The sequence below is a fragment of the Argiope bruennichi genome, chromosome 2, assembly GCF_947563725.1.
Source record: "Argiope bruennichi chromosome 2, qqArgBrue1.1, whole genome shotgun sequence".
Lineage (NCBI taxonomy): Eukaryota > Metazoa > Arthropoda > Arachnida > Araneae > Araneidae > Argiope > Argiope bruennichi.
In genome coordinates this window covers 123616694-123634749 of record NC_079152.1, presented here as the reverse complement: position 1 = coordinate 123634749, position 18056 = coordinate 123616694, and the positions used below count along the sequence as shown (strand labels likewise).

The window sequence follows — 18056 nt, the reverse complement described above, 5'->3', positions numbered from 1 at the left end:
CTCAGAAACCGCTTGGTAGATGACTCCAATTCAGCATGCATTGTGCTAAAAGTAACACCTTACAACCCTAATATAAGTTATTCTCATCTAATCTGCAACAACAGAAGTCACACTAATGTTATTTTAGTTTGAATCACACATATAACTAAAATATTTACCACTATATAATGCAAAATGTTTTTTTTTTTTTTCAAATAAATAGATTTGAGTTGTTAGTACTTAGTTTTATTATTTTTCCACTATTCAAAAGTCAAAATTATTTGACAGTACGTCTATACCTCATTAAACATTTCTTTAGAAAAAATGGCGCATTGATCCATAAAGGTTCGCCAACTATAAGATAATGTCCTATAAGATAATGAAATCATTTTTGTAAGAATAATAAATTTTAAGCGAAACTTAAATTTTTTACTTTCTGTTTTACTATGCAGTCACATTTATGAGTTCAAGATGTCATATGTGGCTCACAAACTATTTTTTTTTTTTTTTTTATCAATTTAGTATATGACCCAGGTAGCACAGCCTGTTGCAAAATATTGTGCAATATTATAAGATATTAATCAATATTCCACAATATTGTGAATATTGATCAATGGCATACAATATTTGTGTGCTACTATGGAATAACAGAAAAAAATATCAATATTTAGCTTAATTTCATAATATCAATTTGCTTTCTGAATATTAGGAAAAAAATTAAAAATTTAAAAACTTCATTTAAAAAAAAATTATGTTCACTTGTTTAACAACAGCAAGATTATACTTTGAAATATTTTTCAATGCAAAGTAAATTGCATTGAAAATTTACCCTTTGTTATTAAGGGTGATTTTTATGCAATAAAAAGAATTGTTGTATCTGTTAGGATGATGTATTATATCAGTTATTCCCCCAATCCCAAGCACCATGAAGAATATAATGAAACTAAATATGAAATACAAATTATAAGAACAGTTGTAATCCACTCAGAAATTTTATTTTAAAAAGTTTAAAACACACATGGCATAAAAACAAAACAAATGCTTAAAGAAGTACATTTGACTATGATAACAGCTAAAACTTGCTATTTAAATAAATTATGTTGTAAACCAATCATAATTACTGTGAACCAAGACTCAGAAATCAGGGTAAAACATTAAGTTCTAAACATCATGCAAATAAATAGGAACAAAATATTTGATTATAAAAAAAATAATTTAGGCTATTTGAATGTATTTCCAATGATGGATAAAATCATCTTTTAAAATATTTCAAAAATCAGAAAGATTACAACACATTTTAAAATAACAAGTTATATATAAACAGTCACATGGAAAATAATGCCAAGAAGTAAACAAAACATAGAGATGATTTTCAAAATGATGGCTGTTTATATATAAAAGCTGTACAAATGCTTTTATAGAAGAATTAATGCCTACAACAAGAGCAGTACAGAAATATGAATAAACTTAGTAAAATGTAATCCACGGTCTTTTTCATTCAATAATATTCAAAAAATTTTTAATCATATTTGATTACATGTACATATATCTTATACCAAGATATAAAAATAAATGAAAAATGAGTACATTATATTTCAGCACATCAAAAAGCCCTAAGGTCTCTAATAAAATGCTTAGTTGGTTTTATGTACCACATTATCAAGTAAAGATTTTGAAGAGGTGGGAAGGGTGGGGAATCATAAAACATATCATCACAAATTCCAAGTGGTAATATTTATTATAATGACAAGGAACAAAACAGAACATGAATTAAGATATGCACCAACATCTAAAAAGATTGCAAAGAAAAATGTAAGACTTCCTTAATGATTTTACACATTTATCACAAAGTAATCCAACTTTTCACACAAAATACTTTGTGGCTAAAGAAATTTATAGAAATTGCACAATATTACCAGATTTATTCATAAATAAAACAGTAATGTCCAATTAATTGGAAATAGCAAAGAATCATTCAAATATCATTTCACAGCTTACAATTAAAGAAATTAAACATCTAATCATTATTTTTTTGCCAATAACAATAATTACTTTTAATTTGGTGCTAATATTTTTTTTTAATTGACTGGCACATTTTAATAGAATCTTATTTTAAATATTCACAATTAAAATTATATTAGAACAAAAATTACCACATGATAAAAGGACTGTTTAATTTCAATAGATATAGTTTTCTTTCTATAAGTATTTAGATGCATAAAACATGATGTCACTAATCAGTAATACAAATATTTGTAGTTATCAATATACTTCCAATTAATTTCAATTACAAAAGCATGCAATAATCTTGTTATTTATTTATTTGATAAAAAGAAGAATACCTTTCAAAATTTCATCTTCAAGTCATTTTTGAAATTCTTGACCACTTCCAAAAACCAAACATGTATAATACGTGAGGGGAAAAATATATATAACAGCAAATGATATGGCAAAAATTTTAAATATTCTTTTTCTAGATTGTTGATCCATAAATTAAATAGTTTTAATCAAACTTTTAAATGAAAAAGTATTGACAAAATGCTAAACTTATAAAATACAGAATTATATCATGCAGAAACAGAACATTTAGTAAATTCTAAACATAGCAATATAAGAAAAGCATGACACCAAATTTATATCAATAAACACAGTACACATTTTAAACATTCATAAAATAAAATAAAGGAAAATGATTTTGACAATGAATCAATAACAAAACATATAGTTTTAATATAAATGTGTAAATGTAAGTACAAGGAAAAGGAAAAAACAACACTGAGTATTATCCCAATTTTACTTACATAATTTATCTTTGGGTATGCATTATCAATAATATAATTTTATAAATATTCAGTAAATAATTATAGCAACAAATGCAAAATCATACATCATAATCTTTAAAAAAAATTAAGAATAATAATACACTTTCTAAGAAAATTTGACAATGATATCACATACTTTAGATAGAATATTTATATGGTTATCCAGAGCAGAGATGGAATGCCAAATTGTTCTCAAGATAACAAAAAAAGTATAATGCATTTTTCATCAAATACAATGTTAAATCAAACTAATACAACAGAAAAGAAATGATATTAAAATATTTATAAAAATAAAATTGGATATTACATTGTACAGTGATAATTTTAAGTAAATAGTCATAATGAATGAATATTCTGATACAAGAATACACAGCAAGATTTTTGGGCACTTTTCCACACAGCTAACAAATTCAATATGACAAAAACATACAAAAGACAGTCATAATATGTTCAATTATATACAAGAATAAAATGCAGTCAGTAGTCAACAAACACTGCAATTTTCGAGTTTACATGCCTCCACTCTGAATTTGTTTTTTGAAAGAAAAAAAAATTTCTAAAAACAATATAAAAGAGAAAATATTGCTTCAAATCTAAATGATTAAAATAGAATTTTAATATACATCACATAATGAAGTGAAAATAATTGATTTGCAACGTACAATCAGTAATTAATAAATATTTAAGTCAAAACAAAAACCTTAAAAAATAAAATAGAGAACATTTACAACATTATTTTCCTTTTTAAATAGTAAAATGATTTTTTGAAGCCCAGCAAAGTTCAGACAAGTTCAATAATCTTTTAAATGAAATGCACAGCGTTCCTTTCTTTACAGGAGAAACATTTCGATAAATAATAAATAAACAAAATATCGACAATAAAATGAAATTATTTCATAAATCTTCATCAAAACAGCTAAACTGATTCATCATCTAGTAAAATCAAAAGTTTGTTATGCAAAAAAAATTGTATTATTTTATATTACTATGTGCTTAATTTTCCTTCACATTGCTTTACTTTCTATATTATATTATTTATCCACCTATCTCATTAAACTGATTACATAAATCTTTTAAAGTATTATCAAATAATCAGTATACAATAAATAAAATAACAAGAAAAATCAATTTGTTTATTGCATAAAATTTTAAAGTTGCACAATTTTTTTTTTTTTTTTTTTTTTTTTTCAAAAATTACCAAAAAGATCTGGGAAAAAACGATAACATCTTAAAATCATGTAAATGAATTAATATTTAATTTCATCCAAACTTTGCCTTAAGATGCATATTATATATATATATATATATATATATATATATATATATATATATATATATATATATATATATATATATATATAATTCTACAAATAAATGATAAATATAAATTGTGAAAAATAAACGATTTGTTATAAAATTAAAAGAAAATTTGGATAAATTAACAAACTGAAAATTAATTTCAGCAAAAAAAGTGAAAAGTTTGTTAAAGCAGAATACTTTTTAGGAATTCATTACATTTTAAGCAAAATGGCAGAAAGGGAAATAACAGTTCTAAATTTATTAATCACTGATTTCTATGAAAAGAAAACCTCATAAATTTATTCACATTTCAGTTATTCACTCAGGATTTGATTCAGAATATTTATATTAAACAAAGTATCTTAAAACCTTTCTACCCTTCCAATTCCATTTGGGTTGGAAAGCAATCTGTAACCTCATTCATGATCCCCCCCCCCCAATTCAAATACAATAATACATCGAAAAAATGAAGCATTGATCAATCAGAATTATAAAGAAATTTGTTAATATGAAGTTACTTAGAAAATTTTTCATTTGAAGAAGACTTATTGAGTTATATTTGCTTTTACTATAGAATCTGCAGTTGCGTTAAGTACCAGCATTTTCGTGATCCTAAAATTAATGCAAATGGCTCTTTTTAGGCTTGGGTTTGAAGATGGAAATTGCTGGTGAAAAAAACTACTTTTAATTAAACAATGGCAAACAAATCATTATGTTTAGCCTTATTTTAAAATCCTGGTTAAGAACTTTTGGAGTTGGGACCCATATTTTAAGAAACCGCACTTTAAAAACATGGTTTATCAAACCTTTTTTATTTGATGTTCTTTATTTGAGAGGACTTTAGAATTTCATTTACGACAGAAAAAATATTCTGTGACTTTAAAGTGGAAAATAAAGAAGGTTTTTAAATCAAGATTAATTTTTAAAAAATGTATTAAAAAATTTTTTTAGGAAATTTTTAATAATATTTTTAAAATTAAGACGATTATTTAAAATCATTTTTGTATGCAAATGGCTAAGAAGGAGAGGCAAGAAACTACTCCAACAGTTTAAAGGGCCAAAATATAAAATTCTCAAATCCATTTACACAGCTAAAGGCACAAGTTGGACACATTTATATGAGTATCTCATGGTTTAGCTCTTGAACAATATATATATATAATGACATAATGACCATAGAACATTTATTGCAAAAACATTAAATTTACTAATTTTATGAAAATAAAATTTAATAAATTATTAAAATAAAAAGCCTTTAACTCCATATGCACATTCTGCTGAAATGTCAACAAATCTATGATGCATTCTATTCTACATTTGCAACTACATGATAATATAATCTAGGTAATAAAATCTCACTACAAGAAATCTATACAAAACAGTTGAAAATCTTGAGAAAACAAAAATTCAGTGAAAATGTACAAAAATGTGAAATACTCTAAACAGTTTTTCTAATGCTGAATGAAATGGTGTCAAAATAAATCTTTCTTTCATTCTTTTTCTTAAGGAGAGTCTTACATTTTATTCTCTTTTGTGACACAAATGGCATGAAATTTAAAATGTCTCACAGACAAGAGAAAATTTATGAACCACCAGTTTCTGCTGCAAAGTCATCTTCACCTAGACTCTGCATGTCTTGACTAAAGAAGACAATTTGAGCTTCTAATAGGCTTACATGTTTTATAAGAGATATAGCTTTTATAATGGCCTGAAAAATAAAAGTTCATATAAGATAATTATAGCAGGTTTTAGATATTGAAAAAAATATTTTTAATATTATTCAGCTATTATAAAAAATTGAAATATGTTTATTTATCTTTTCACTTGGCTGCTTTAAATTAATACTGAGAGAAATTCAAACTTAATACACTTTTAATATGATTAATTTCCATCCACCTATTCCAGATCCTTAGACCAATTTTATTACAATAAAGTAAAAATAATCTTTTCCTTAGAAGTCCATTATTTTGTAATAAACATTCTGAATTTACACACTCAATTTTAAAAGTACAAAAATGGCTATTATTTACATTTACTATGCCTACTGTTTTAATTCCTAGTAGTAGAATAATAAACTCCAAAATTGTGCAATTATGAAATAGACTAAACAATATCCAAGCCATAATTGAATAGTGTGGCTGCAACAAGTTGATGAATAATCTTCAACTTCAAAAAATGCATTTGATAAGTGGGAGATGGGCACATGGGAGATGACATTGTGTCACTAGAAATTCATCTCTAAAATGGTTTTGAATAGATAGCAAGAATTATTCTGAAAAATGATAATTACTTTTGCAGGATAGTGGTTGGAATGGCCTTTTATGGGGAAAGAATATTTTTAAGCTTGTGTTCAAATACAAATACAACAACAGATGGTGAAATTTGCTAAACTTGAAGATCATTATGAATAGTCAATTTGAATTACACACAGCAAAATTTGTTGGAAAATTGTATATATATAAGGTAGAAGTTTATTTATTTATTTCTCCAAACTTTCCTCAGAAACTGTGTGACATGCAGCAAAACTCACAAAATCAGGTAAGTAAGGTCTCAGCATTTTAAGTGCATCTCAAAAAGATGATTCCTCCTTAGATCTTCCTCTATATTTTGTTAACCTAGTCATATAATCTTTTTGCTGTTAAGTGTTCAGAATTAATAAAATTTGGTTAATGCAGCTTCCATACATTATTATATTCATCTATAATTAATTGCCTCATATTTAACATGTGATGAATAAAAGAAGAATATAATATCTTCTTTAAAGGATTAGTCAAAATAAATATCCTTCAAAAATGTAGTATTACCTCCGGAATCCAAACTTCATATATATATGAAGACACGTCTTTTTTTGGGCCAAATTTCGATTTGAACAAGTTAATAAAGTAATCATGTAACTTGATCTGCTGAAAAAAAAATGAGATGTAATAAGAATAAATAAATTTTAAATATATTTCTTAACAATGTCTATGATCTTTCAGATTCCTTTTATACAATTTCATAAGTTGATCAACATCTAATATAAGGTTTTATGAAAAGAAAAAAATATGCAATTCTTTAATATTATAAAGAGAATGCTAAAGACTGCATTAATTCTCATTGACCTATGCAAGAATATTTTAATAAAAAGTAATAAAGAAATTAAAAATTTAACAATCATATAATTAAAATAGCTAGATTTTTTTACTAAAAAGATCAATAATTTTTTTTTATTCCAATGCTTTAATAATAATATCGAGAAATTAATGACAAGCAAAAACAAATAACTACTACTGATAAAAATGAATGTCTACTTATTTGTCGGCTAATACTTAATAGAAGAGAACATTCGACCAACAGTTACCAAATTTGACACAAACAAACTTCGCAGAATAAAAATACTACTGGGAAATAATTTTTTAAAATTTTAATTATATAATTAAAATTTCAAAACAATTATTTCCCAATAGTATTTTTATATTATACATATATAATAACTTCAAATTATCCACATACTAAAAATAATTATATTCCAATCTTTTGCACTTTGACTTCACTTTAACATTTAAATTGCATAATTTGGGACATTGCATTCCTCAATCTGCATGTGCATAAAATAAATGCTGATTCTACTAGAATTCAAGGAAAATCTCTTCAGAAGCTATACAAGCTCTTCAGTACATTTCTATGCTCTTTCTTTTCTCTCCTCCCATCTTCTATAGATTGTGTGGAAAAAATAGGGAAGAGATCATAACTCATACAAAAAATTCTTAGTGATGGAAAAAAAAAAAAATTGTACTCCTTCTGTAACATCATGAAAAATAAAAAACATTATTAAAGAACTCAATGTCTGCTTTTCCTTCAATCAAAAACTGTTTTTACATATATACGAAAGAATATTAGTTTTAAACAAGTATAGAAATTAGTCACTAAAAATTATGAAAATGAAGTTTATTAATAGTTTAAGGTAATCATAATTTCTGCTGTTTGAATTTCACTGATATTTCCAAGTTTGTATTTTTTTAAAGAAATATCTCTCATTTTTTCAGATATACCTAATATCCTCAGAACAATGTTGCTTTATATTATTTTTATTAGTTACTGCACAATATGTTCTCAACTGTACTTGAAAATTTGTTCTATTATTTTTAACTAAATTTAATGTAAAATAAAATTTAATGCTCGGGGGGGGGGGGGGGGGACATTTTCACTACTTGAATTTCAATTTTAAAATACTACAATTATATAAAACCTTTCTTTCTTTTTTTTTTTTTTTTTTTTTTTTTGCAAATATATTAACCAACACTAGAAAATACATGCCCATCTTGATCAACTTTTAGCAAACCAGTCATATCTCAGAACTGTTTGTCAAATTTACTCATGAAAAATGCAGTACAAAAACATATGCACATTGGCAGAATGCTGAAGAATGAGATGATTTGTCTCCTTCAAGTGGGTTCTCCCCTATCCAGACTGTTTACCAACATGCAAATCAGAATGGAACAATAACTTAACTAACAGAAAAAAAAATTATTTACAAATATAACATTAAATCACTACATCAAAATTTACAAATACAAAAAGAAAAAAAATTAAATGACATAAAAATTGCATTTACTTTTAGCCCTCCAACTATAATTTTTAAAAAATCACCTGAATGCTAGCAAAATACTTAACCTATAAATAAGAAAGGGCGAAATTGATCCTTATCATTTTTTTTTTCTTTATTACAATAGAAGAAAAATATTTTAAAGGTATAAATTTCAAAAAAATATTTTTTTAAAAAATATTTTTGCAAAAATTACAATAGAAATGTATAATTACAATACCTCAAACAAATTGATTTCTTGCATTTAATATTATTTTTAAATTATAAAGCATTTTGTTGAATGTATGAGAAATTTTAAATGAACACAAAATAAAAGTTAAAATGTTAAAAGAAAATATAAGCAATAACGGCCATTTCATGTCATCCATAACATCCATTCATATGAAGAATGAAGTAAATCTGTATTCATGATGTTAAAAAAATTGTTTTACAGAAATATTAGCAATAAAGTCTGACACTTTATCATTTACAAAAAGATCTCTGACAAGAGGAAAGAAATTGTTATTGTAAAATACTTATTTAATTAAAATAGTTTTGCAATTATAATAATGGATTAATATTTTGCACCCAGTTCAAATAGTTTTGATTATATGTATTTTTATTTTCAGTTTCATAATAAATTTCCCTGATATATTATATATATATATATATATATTTCCGTATGGCAATGCTGAAGTTATTAATCTTAAGTTAGTCTACTGGCTATTTCCATACTATCTTATTATGCTAGTAACTTCAAATAACTACAAGCTTCCAGTAGCTTTTACCATATCGAGACAGGAATCCCTATATTTTGCAGGAAAAAAAATTAGCAGCACATTTTGATAAGCCGAAATAGCATCAAATTAAAACTTCAATAAAGCTTTCTAAAATAAATATATAAGTTTAAAATTTCCAGATTCAAATGACTTACCAAATTGGGGTTCTGTTTGAAAGGACCAAACCAAGATAATTGCTTCAGATTTTTTCCGTCTCTTGTACAATGAAATATATGCCTATCACTTTTTATTATTTCTTGGTAGACATCAACAACATGTTGCTGTTTGAAAGAAAATTCATTTCATTAATAAGGAAATTATAACAACCCATTAATGGATTTATCAAAAAATACACAATGAGATGATAAAAACACAAAATTTTAATGTGAATACACAAAATTTTAGTTTAATATTTCTTGTATTATAATTTTATCTACAATTATTTGATCTAAAGGTGACTTTCCTATACAACAGAATCCAAACAATTGTGAAAAAAATCATTAAAGATAATTTATTTTCTAATGATAAAAGATAAATTTTCTAAAGATGATTTATTTCTAAAACTTTCAGAGCATAAAAAGACATCATCTGTTAGAAATTGGTATACCATATGCTTATTTTCACATCTAGGTAGATATGGATAGAAGGAAATAAAATTATATTAATGTTAAAATTATTATAGGAAAAAGAGTCAAAAATGGCAATATGTTTAAGTTAAGAAAAATCCTTTTTAAATTATTTTTTTAACTGTAACCATTTTGAGTGAAATAGTATTAAATATATTACAGCATGCAAAAGCAAGAGTTAAGGAAATTAAAAGTAAAATTAATATTATTCTCATTATTCATAGACATTATTAAAAGCACATTTGAACAAGATTATACACTGTTGTAGCGATCGTTCTAATTCTCTCGGAGAAAGTGCACCAAAGTTTGATGTGCATTTCATCTCCATTAATCATAAAATGGCCTTGAATGTGCAGCATGACTCAGTTTCTCGCCTTTTGGCGAGCACAGAGAGATATAACCAGAGTAGCTCCGAGGGATAGGGCGTGATGTTGTTGTGTGTCTAATAAAGATATATTTTTGATATAACCGAAGAGTGATTGCTTCCAAACCCTTACATGGAGTCAGATCATGATAAATAACATTATGGATTAATCAATCCTCCTCACTGTATATAAATAGTAATGGTCGAAAAACATATATTAACATATTTTCTTCCAGTGTTGTCAAATTATATTGACTCCATTCTTCTATGTCGTCCTTTAAATGAGGATTCCATGTTTTTGGAAGTACTATAAATCTAATTACAAATAACTACAGTAATAATTAGCTATGTCTGAAAAATTTGAAATTTCATTACAATTGGAGTGATGCTTCTTTTTATCCATCAGTTCTATTTTAAAACGTTTTTACATTAGTGCTTTGCTTAATTAAACTCCTCCATTCTTACTGATAATGGATTTTTGTCATGGCTTCCATAATATGACCACTGGATAACAGGCAACCATAGTTCATCGACACTATTCGAACACTACTCAAGGTTCGGCACTATTCAAACTTTGGAAATAAATCAATATATTAAAGAGTGGAATCTTGAAGTTCTTGAAGAGATGGATTGATGAAGGATGATTAACAAACAAAGTTTCCAAGTCCAGATGTCCTTGTTGTACATACTGTTTTTTTGACAGGAATATCATACATCTTTCATATGCCAATGCCCACCTGACAGCTGTAGACATTGCACTTTGTGACCCCCAGAACACAAAACTCTTTACCCCTACTGTCAGGCATAGACTTCAAGAAGCAGGATGGAATAGGAGGCAACCCATCAAGAAACCGATGATCTTTACGGAAAAATTGCAAGGTGTATACGGAACGTATAAAGATGCAGACAGACTGGACCAAAAAAGAGTGGGAAGTTGTACTTTGGAGTGAAGTAAACAAATACATGCTATTCGGTTTGGATGGAACACAGTATTTTCATCATCCTCTTGACACACATTTTGAATCCTCTTAACACTCATTTTGATTTCAAACAATAAAGCAAGGGGGTGGAAATGTGATGGTTTGTAAATGTGTCCGTCATTCTTAGTATGAGTCCCCTGAATCGAATTCAAGGAATCATGGATAAGTTTCAGTTTCAAGACATCCATTAGAACACCACATGCCTGTATGTACAAATTCTCTTGGTCATGGCAGCATTTTCCAAAAAGACAATGATCTGAAACATCGATTCAATCCTGAACTGGTTCTCCCACCATTGTTTGACTCTCCTTGAATGGAGAAAACAATTCCCAGACCTTCATGAAGGAAGAATGTTTCTTCATGAAGGTGAGTTGAACTTGAGGAAGAATGGAAGATACCTCCTTCTTTCATCCAAACTCTATACCTCATAGGTGCCATGCTATTACTGATGGCAAGGGATTAACCACTAAGTATCAATATGCAATTGCATGCATTTTTATCAGTCCTGGCAATTTTGTGTATTTTCTATGAACTTCAACTTGTTATATTTTCCTTCTTTTGAATTAAATAATAAAACTGTTCATTTCAATAATTTTTTTACTGTTTGAATTATTAATGGCCCATATACTAAACAAATACCTAAAAATACACACTGTGTGAAAATTCAAGAAAAAAAAAAGTCCCTTTTAAATAAGTTAAAAAAAAAATGAACTTTACACTTTTATAAGAAAATCAAAAATATATGCATTATTAAATTTCAATATAAAATTAAAATCTATTTCTGAAAACAAACTAAAAAAATTAAAGATTATTCCTGAATAAAACTAAAAAAGACACAATTGTATTTAGAGAGTATTAATGCTGCTACTACTAAAACACAGAGAACTTAACCAAATTAGCAAAAATACCCAGTTAATATTAGCAAAAAGAATAAATATAAAATAGAAATAACATAGAAAGAATAAACAAAGTTTTCAGGCCGGATTCTTAATTTTCTTCCTTTTTGATTCTATATTTATTCTCTTTCCTAATATTAACTTGGTATTTTTACTAATTTAGTTTTATATATATATATCAAAAGCATTTTATTCAAAATGTTTGAATACAAATCTCTAACAGAAAAATAATTTTCTCAGTAAAACAGTACACATGCAAAATCAATAAATAAAATTGCATCCTAGAAATTGTTAACCATTATGATTCATATCATAATCATAATAAGGTATAATACTTATTCACAAAATCATGATAATGTATATTTAAGAAACAACATGATACTACAATCTAGAGACATAATACTTTAAAAGAGAGAGAGAGAGAGAAAGAAAACTGAATACAGTGACACAATGTAGAAAAAAATCAATCGGTTATTATGCTTATCTATTTGACAGCTTTTTTATATCCCTCTCGAAAATCAAAACATTTATATCTAAAGGACATTTTAATTTCACAAATTTCTATTAAATAAATACAAAATCTATAACCTTCAAAGGCACTTCTAATAGTTATGAATAAAAGGTACTTTATTCTATTGTTTATAACAGATTATTGTTCATCAAAAAGGAATATAATAAGATTACGATGGTAGCATTCTGCACGGTAAGTTTCAAATCTAATTATGCTATGCATTGTGATTACCAATTAGGGCACATAATTAAACAATTACAGGTAAGCAGAAGTAATCTTGGTAATGGCAGAAGAACTCAAAACGAAAAGTAATTAAATTTTTTTTAAACTTATAAAATTTATATGAAAAAAAGTCTGAAAGATTGTTTATGAAATAACTAAAAGGAAGGAGTACACCCAGCAGTTGATTGATGATTGCCTGTTCCTCATCCCCACCACTATCAATTATGTTACATGAATATTCCTGAGTAATATAAGATTTAATAAAAAGTGCCACCTACTATTTGTCCGCCCCCCTCCATCTTTTTCCATTTAGAGTTATCCAAAAAATTTGCATTTAAAAGGCAATTAAAAGCAAGCATGAAACAACTAATTCTTTTAGTGAGTAGAAATTAGCTAGCACTATAAACTTAAAGCAAAATTTCAATGTTCCTTTCACTTGTTTTACCACTGAATTAAATTCTACTACAAATGTCAAATAAAAAAAATTATTCCAAATGTTATAATAGCTTGTAAACTAATCTAATCTTTTCCACATTATCAATAAAAACTTTTTTTTTACACAAGTGAGTGCTACAGGGATATAAATATATAGAGACTAATTGAAGGACATGGAAATGAAAATTGAATTGGGAACCAATGCACTAAAGAATTGATACATTTCACTTTTTCATCTCAATAAACTTAGACAAGATAAATAAATTTCTTAAGTATAACACTTTTTAAAACTAAATTTAACTTGTGAAAATAATGCATAAATAAAATAATTTTTTTTACAAAATTCAACAAAAAAAATGAATAAAGAACAATTTAAAACATAATAATTACATCACAACGTCCTTGATATATGGCTTGCACCACTTCTTTCATGTCAATTATTGTTTCTTTATTTCTGCAAAAATAAAGTAAAATCATTTTTATTTTAACAAAAATAATAAAAATTTTACAAATGAATATTCTGATTTTAATTACACATAGCTATTTGACTACTAAATGATTTTACATATAACTATTTATAGATAAATGATGAACATTTTTGAATTCAAAAAGCAGTTCACTTATATCAAGACCTTTCCTCCCCCAGTACCACTTTCCCTCATCTGAATACAAATACTAGAAAATTGCACAAATTTTCATATTGCCTGTTGCATTTCTTAACTGGAATGATATATATAATATGTATAACAAGAAAGTCTGCTATAATTGCTTGTTATAGCAGATTATATAACAAGAAATAGTTATATTGGACATTGCTTGTTATAATATCATATAACAAGCAAATCCAATATAACTTACTTCTAATGTATGAAGAAATAATATGCGTATCAATTGATTTCAGCATCAGAAATAAATAAGTACAGCATCAGAAATAAATAACACAATATGTATGTATGTGTGTGTAAAATATGTATTTAAAATACAGTATTTAAAAAGTTACTAGAAAGTAATTCTCTCGTATGTGACCTTTTTTTTTTAATGCTTTTGTTTAATTTTGAAAAATAAAAAGAATACCAAACACTAAGAAACAAACAGCTCAAAATCTTGACTACACATTACAAAATAAATTTTGCAAATTTTAATTACTCCTAGTTATCAATAACACAAAAGGTCATCAATAGAAGATAATTTTTTTTTTTTTTAGCTTCAAGCAGAACTAGGGGATTATTCCTCTTAGCATATTCCACAAACAAAAAAAACCAAAAAAAAAAAAAAATAATAATAATAACTTCAAAGTCTTAAATCAAAAATTAAAGACCTAATTTCATAGCGCTAATAGAATAAAATACAATAATTACATTTCAACTAAAATGAAAAATAGGAAATGCTTTATTACATAAACATGTCCTAGATAATTTTGAAGTATCATTTTATAAATAATTGCTAATAAAGTGCTTTAAATTACTATTAATCTTTACTTAGTTTAACTTCCATAGTTATAATATGCAATCTCGTCCAAATTTTTTAAACAAATAACTTCAAATAATATTTAGCTTCAAGTTGATGTAGATGAATTTATAATGGATATATACTTATTAGTTTCCAGTTCAAGAGATTCTTTTAATCTTGTTATAAAAAGTAATAAAAAATATCTTTAGAGCACTGTTTAGTTCGAAAAGACATTTATAAAAGAATTATTGCAAACAAAGGTGAATTCCAATGGCAAAAGTTTAAATTCTATGTGAAAATGTTACTTGTTCACATGAAATAACCCTTAATAAGTATTTTTTTTTTTTTAAATCGGAAAGGAACTCCACAACAAATTCAAAAATTCATAGTGAAAATTGAAACAAATTAATGCTCAAAAGATAAAATTATCCATTTGTATAAAATGAGAACACAATAAAGGTTAAATAATTTTCACAATCTAGGTTAAATAATTTTTTTTTAATACATCAGAATTCAAGTTTTCTAAACGAGGCTTCAATTTAGTATTATTAAAAATATATACATTTTTGTTATATTTAATTTTATGAAATATTGCAAAAGTCAAGTGAATAGATATGGCTTTTCAGATTTATATCCCATTTAAAAACTACATAAGGAATTCAGAGAACAAAACTCTGAATATTGAACTGAGGTCAGATGACAAGAATGGTACATAAGCCAGCATTGTTATTTTCAATGTCATACTACATTAATATTATTGAGCTGGCTCATAACAATGGAAAGATATACAGAACAGCAATAAAGTCAATAAATCAAATAAAATAAAGGGTTGGCACAGTCAAAATCAACTGTTTAATCCATTATAAACTAAATGTGTTAATTTTAATAGTCTAACAAACCCTCCAAGATATAGGAAAATTATTTTACTGTTTGATATATTAAGTCAGAATCAGATTTTAGATTAAAATCTCTCTGAATTTTCAAATAGTCTAATTATAAAATTTATAACAGACAAAATATATATCATTTTTCTGCGCATTTTTAAACAGAAAATTCATAAGAAAATGATTAAACAATCCATTTATGAATATAAAAAAAAATAGTAAATGATTAATACTTTCGGGATAGTTATGCATGGAAAGAAGTACTCTAACAGGATAAGATCTGGCATGTGTCAATTGTCTGTATAGTATTTTCTCCTGCTGAGCCTAACATGCATTATATTTCATAAAAATGTGCATAGTCCATAAACAACTTTTAAATATGTGAGAATAGATATATCTTAAAGCACAATTTAACAAATTTAAATTCTTGATACTTATTACCAAAAAAAAAAAAATCTAGTGTATTTTACTATAATTGATAGTATTTAATGTAACACTAGACTACTGATGCAAAATATAAAAACATAAGAAAAAATATTTACATTTAACATTTTAAAATATTTCAAGAAAATTGAAACAATTAATGCTTCAAAGTCATATGAAAAATCACAAAATGCAAATAGTATAGAGAACTGAATTATTCAATTTACATTCAGAGACAGTATCTCATTCTTTTATTTTGCTTTGAGTAAATTACTTGTATGAATCTTCTAACCATGTATTTTACCAAAATTAATTTAATGCTTTGTGTTTATAGGAAAATCCATAGATTGATTATTCATAAATTTACATATCCCCTCCCTGAATAGCAGTTTTTTAGCCATGGCTGCACAAGTGAAATTAAAAAGAATACAATTTTAGCTAGAATAACATCCAATCTTAAATGAGAATATAAATTATAATAACCAAATCAAAATGATGATATGTTTCTCTTTACATAAGTAAACATAATCATATCATACATAAGTAAACAAATGTTTCATAAGTCATTACATAAGTAAACAAGTATTTCTGTTTGCATTTACAAAAGTCCACTGATTTAAAGGCACTTGCCTAATTCCAATCTGTTCTTGGAGAGAATTTGAGTTTGAACTTCATGGTAAAAGAGCCAGATTTGGCCATACTGCACCAATCATAAGATAAAAATTATACTGCAAATGTTAAAAATCGAATATAACATGTACAGAAGTTGCTGTAGTATAAATATCAAGTAACAAAGTAGTAAAAAATGAAAATCAGTCAACTTAAAAGAAATGAATGAACTAGATAAGATGCAAAAATCCAATTTCTTTTTAAAATCATCTTGAAGAGATATATACTAACATATAGAACCAATCTTTTGAAAGAAACATGGATTAGTAATGTCATATAATAGAAAACACTTTGCTCCATAAAGCCTTATGCACCCATGTATCAATATGCCCATTTGTGTTTCAGCAGTAACGCAAGGATGCAATATTTGACCTTCAGGAATATGAATAATTAAATATGAAATCTAAAGTATTAAAGAGGGCAATGGAATATAAAAAGAAATGGAGAATTTATAATGTTCTTTATATAGTTCCAAATGTGGCTTTAATAATTAAAATGAATACATTTTAAAATTGATTACATATACTATTTTATTTCCACTATTAAGACAAAATGTTTTGCGATTCCATTATCATATTTACAAATTACAGACATTACACATGTAAATGTCAGCAAATCAAATTTAATTCATTAGAAAGTTTAATGTTAAAAACAAGGACATATATATTTTTAAATAATGTTAGAAGAAATTTGATGAAGCAGATTTAAATCTATACATTTACATTAGCAAATCAAATAAATGTTTAAATTAGCAAAAAAAAATCTACTTCAAAAATACTAATACATACACATAAATATTTTCTTCAAGTACGTTGATATCTGCAATGTCTACTCCATCTGCATATTCAACTACAATAAAAAAATAAAAGTAATGAAAAGAAATTAAATATAACAAAATCAAATAATTTTCAATCGAACAAAATTAACATTTATGCAGTTTAAATGAACATGTGGATATTCTAAGGGGAACTGAAATCTGCATAATTATTTAATGTTTTAAAAAATTTTTAATAAACATGAAAAGGAGTACAATAATTGGAGAAGATTCTCCAGTTACTTTGCATATTTAGATGGTAAGTCAGTTTATCAACTAATATATATAGTTTAAGTTTCATTCTAGTAGAAAAACTTTTTTGTAGAAAATGAAATTTTCT

General features: G+C 25.7%; 1 protein-coding gene across 2 annotated transcripts in view; it reads right to left on the bottom strand.

Annotated features, from left to right (window-relative positions):
• Nucleotides 1-5597: 5597 nt before the first annotated feature.
• Nucleotides 5598-18056, bottom strand: part of LOC129955785 (MATH and LRR domain-containing protein PFE0570w-like) — a 92280-nt gene continuing 79821 nt past the window's right edge. The window contains exons 8-12 of one of the 2 annotated variants that reach the window (XM_056068250.1): nt 17691-17751; nt 13868-13931; nt 9599-9724; nt 6905-7003; nt 5598-5808 (exon numbers count right to left, since the gene is read on the bottom strand). In XM_056068250.1, coding sequence (XP_055924225.1) covers nt 5683-5808; nt 6905-7003; nt 9599-9724; nt 13868-13931; nt 17691-17751 — 476 coding nt within the window. In that variant the 3' untranslated portion in view covers nt 5598-5682. The remainder of the gene's footprint in view (nt 5809-6904; nt 7004-9598; nt 9725-13867; nt 13932-17690; nt 17752-18056) is intronic. The other variant, XM_056068251.1, reaches the window with a different exon arrangement.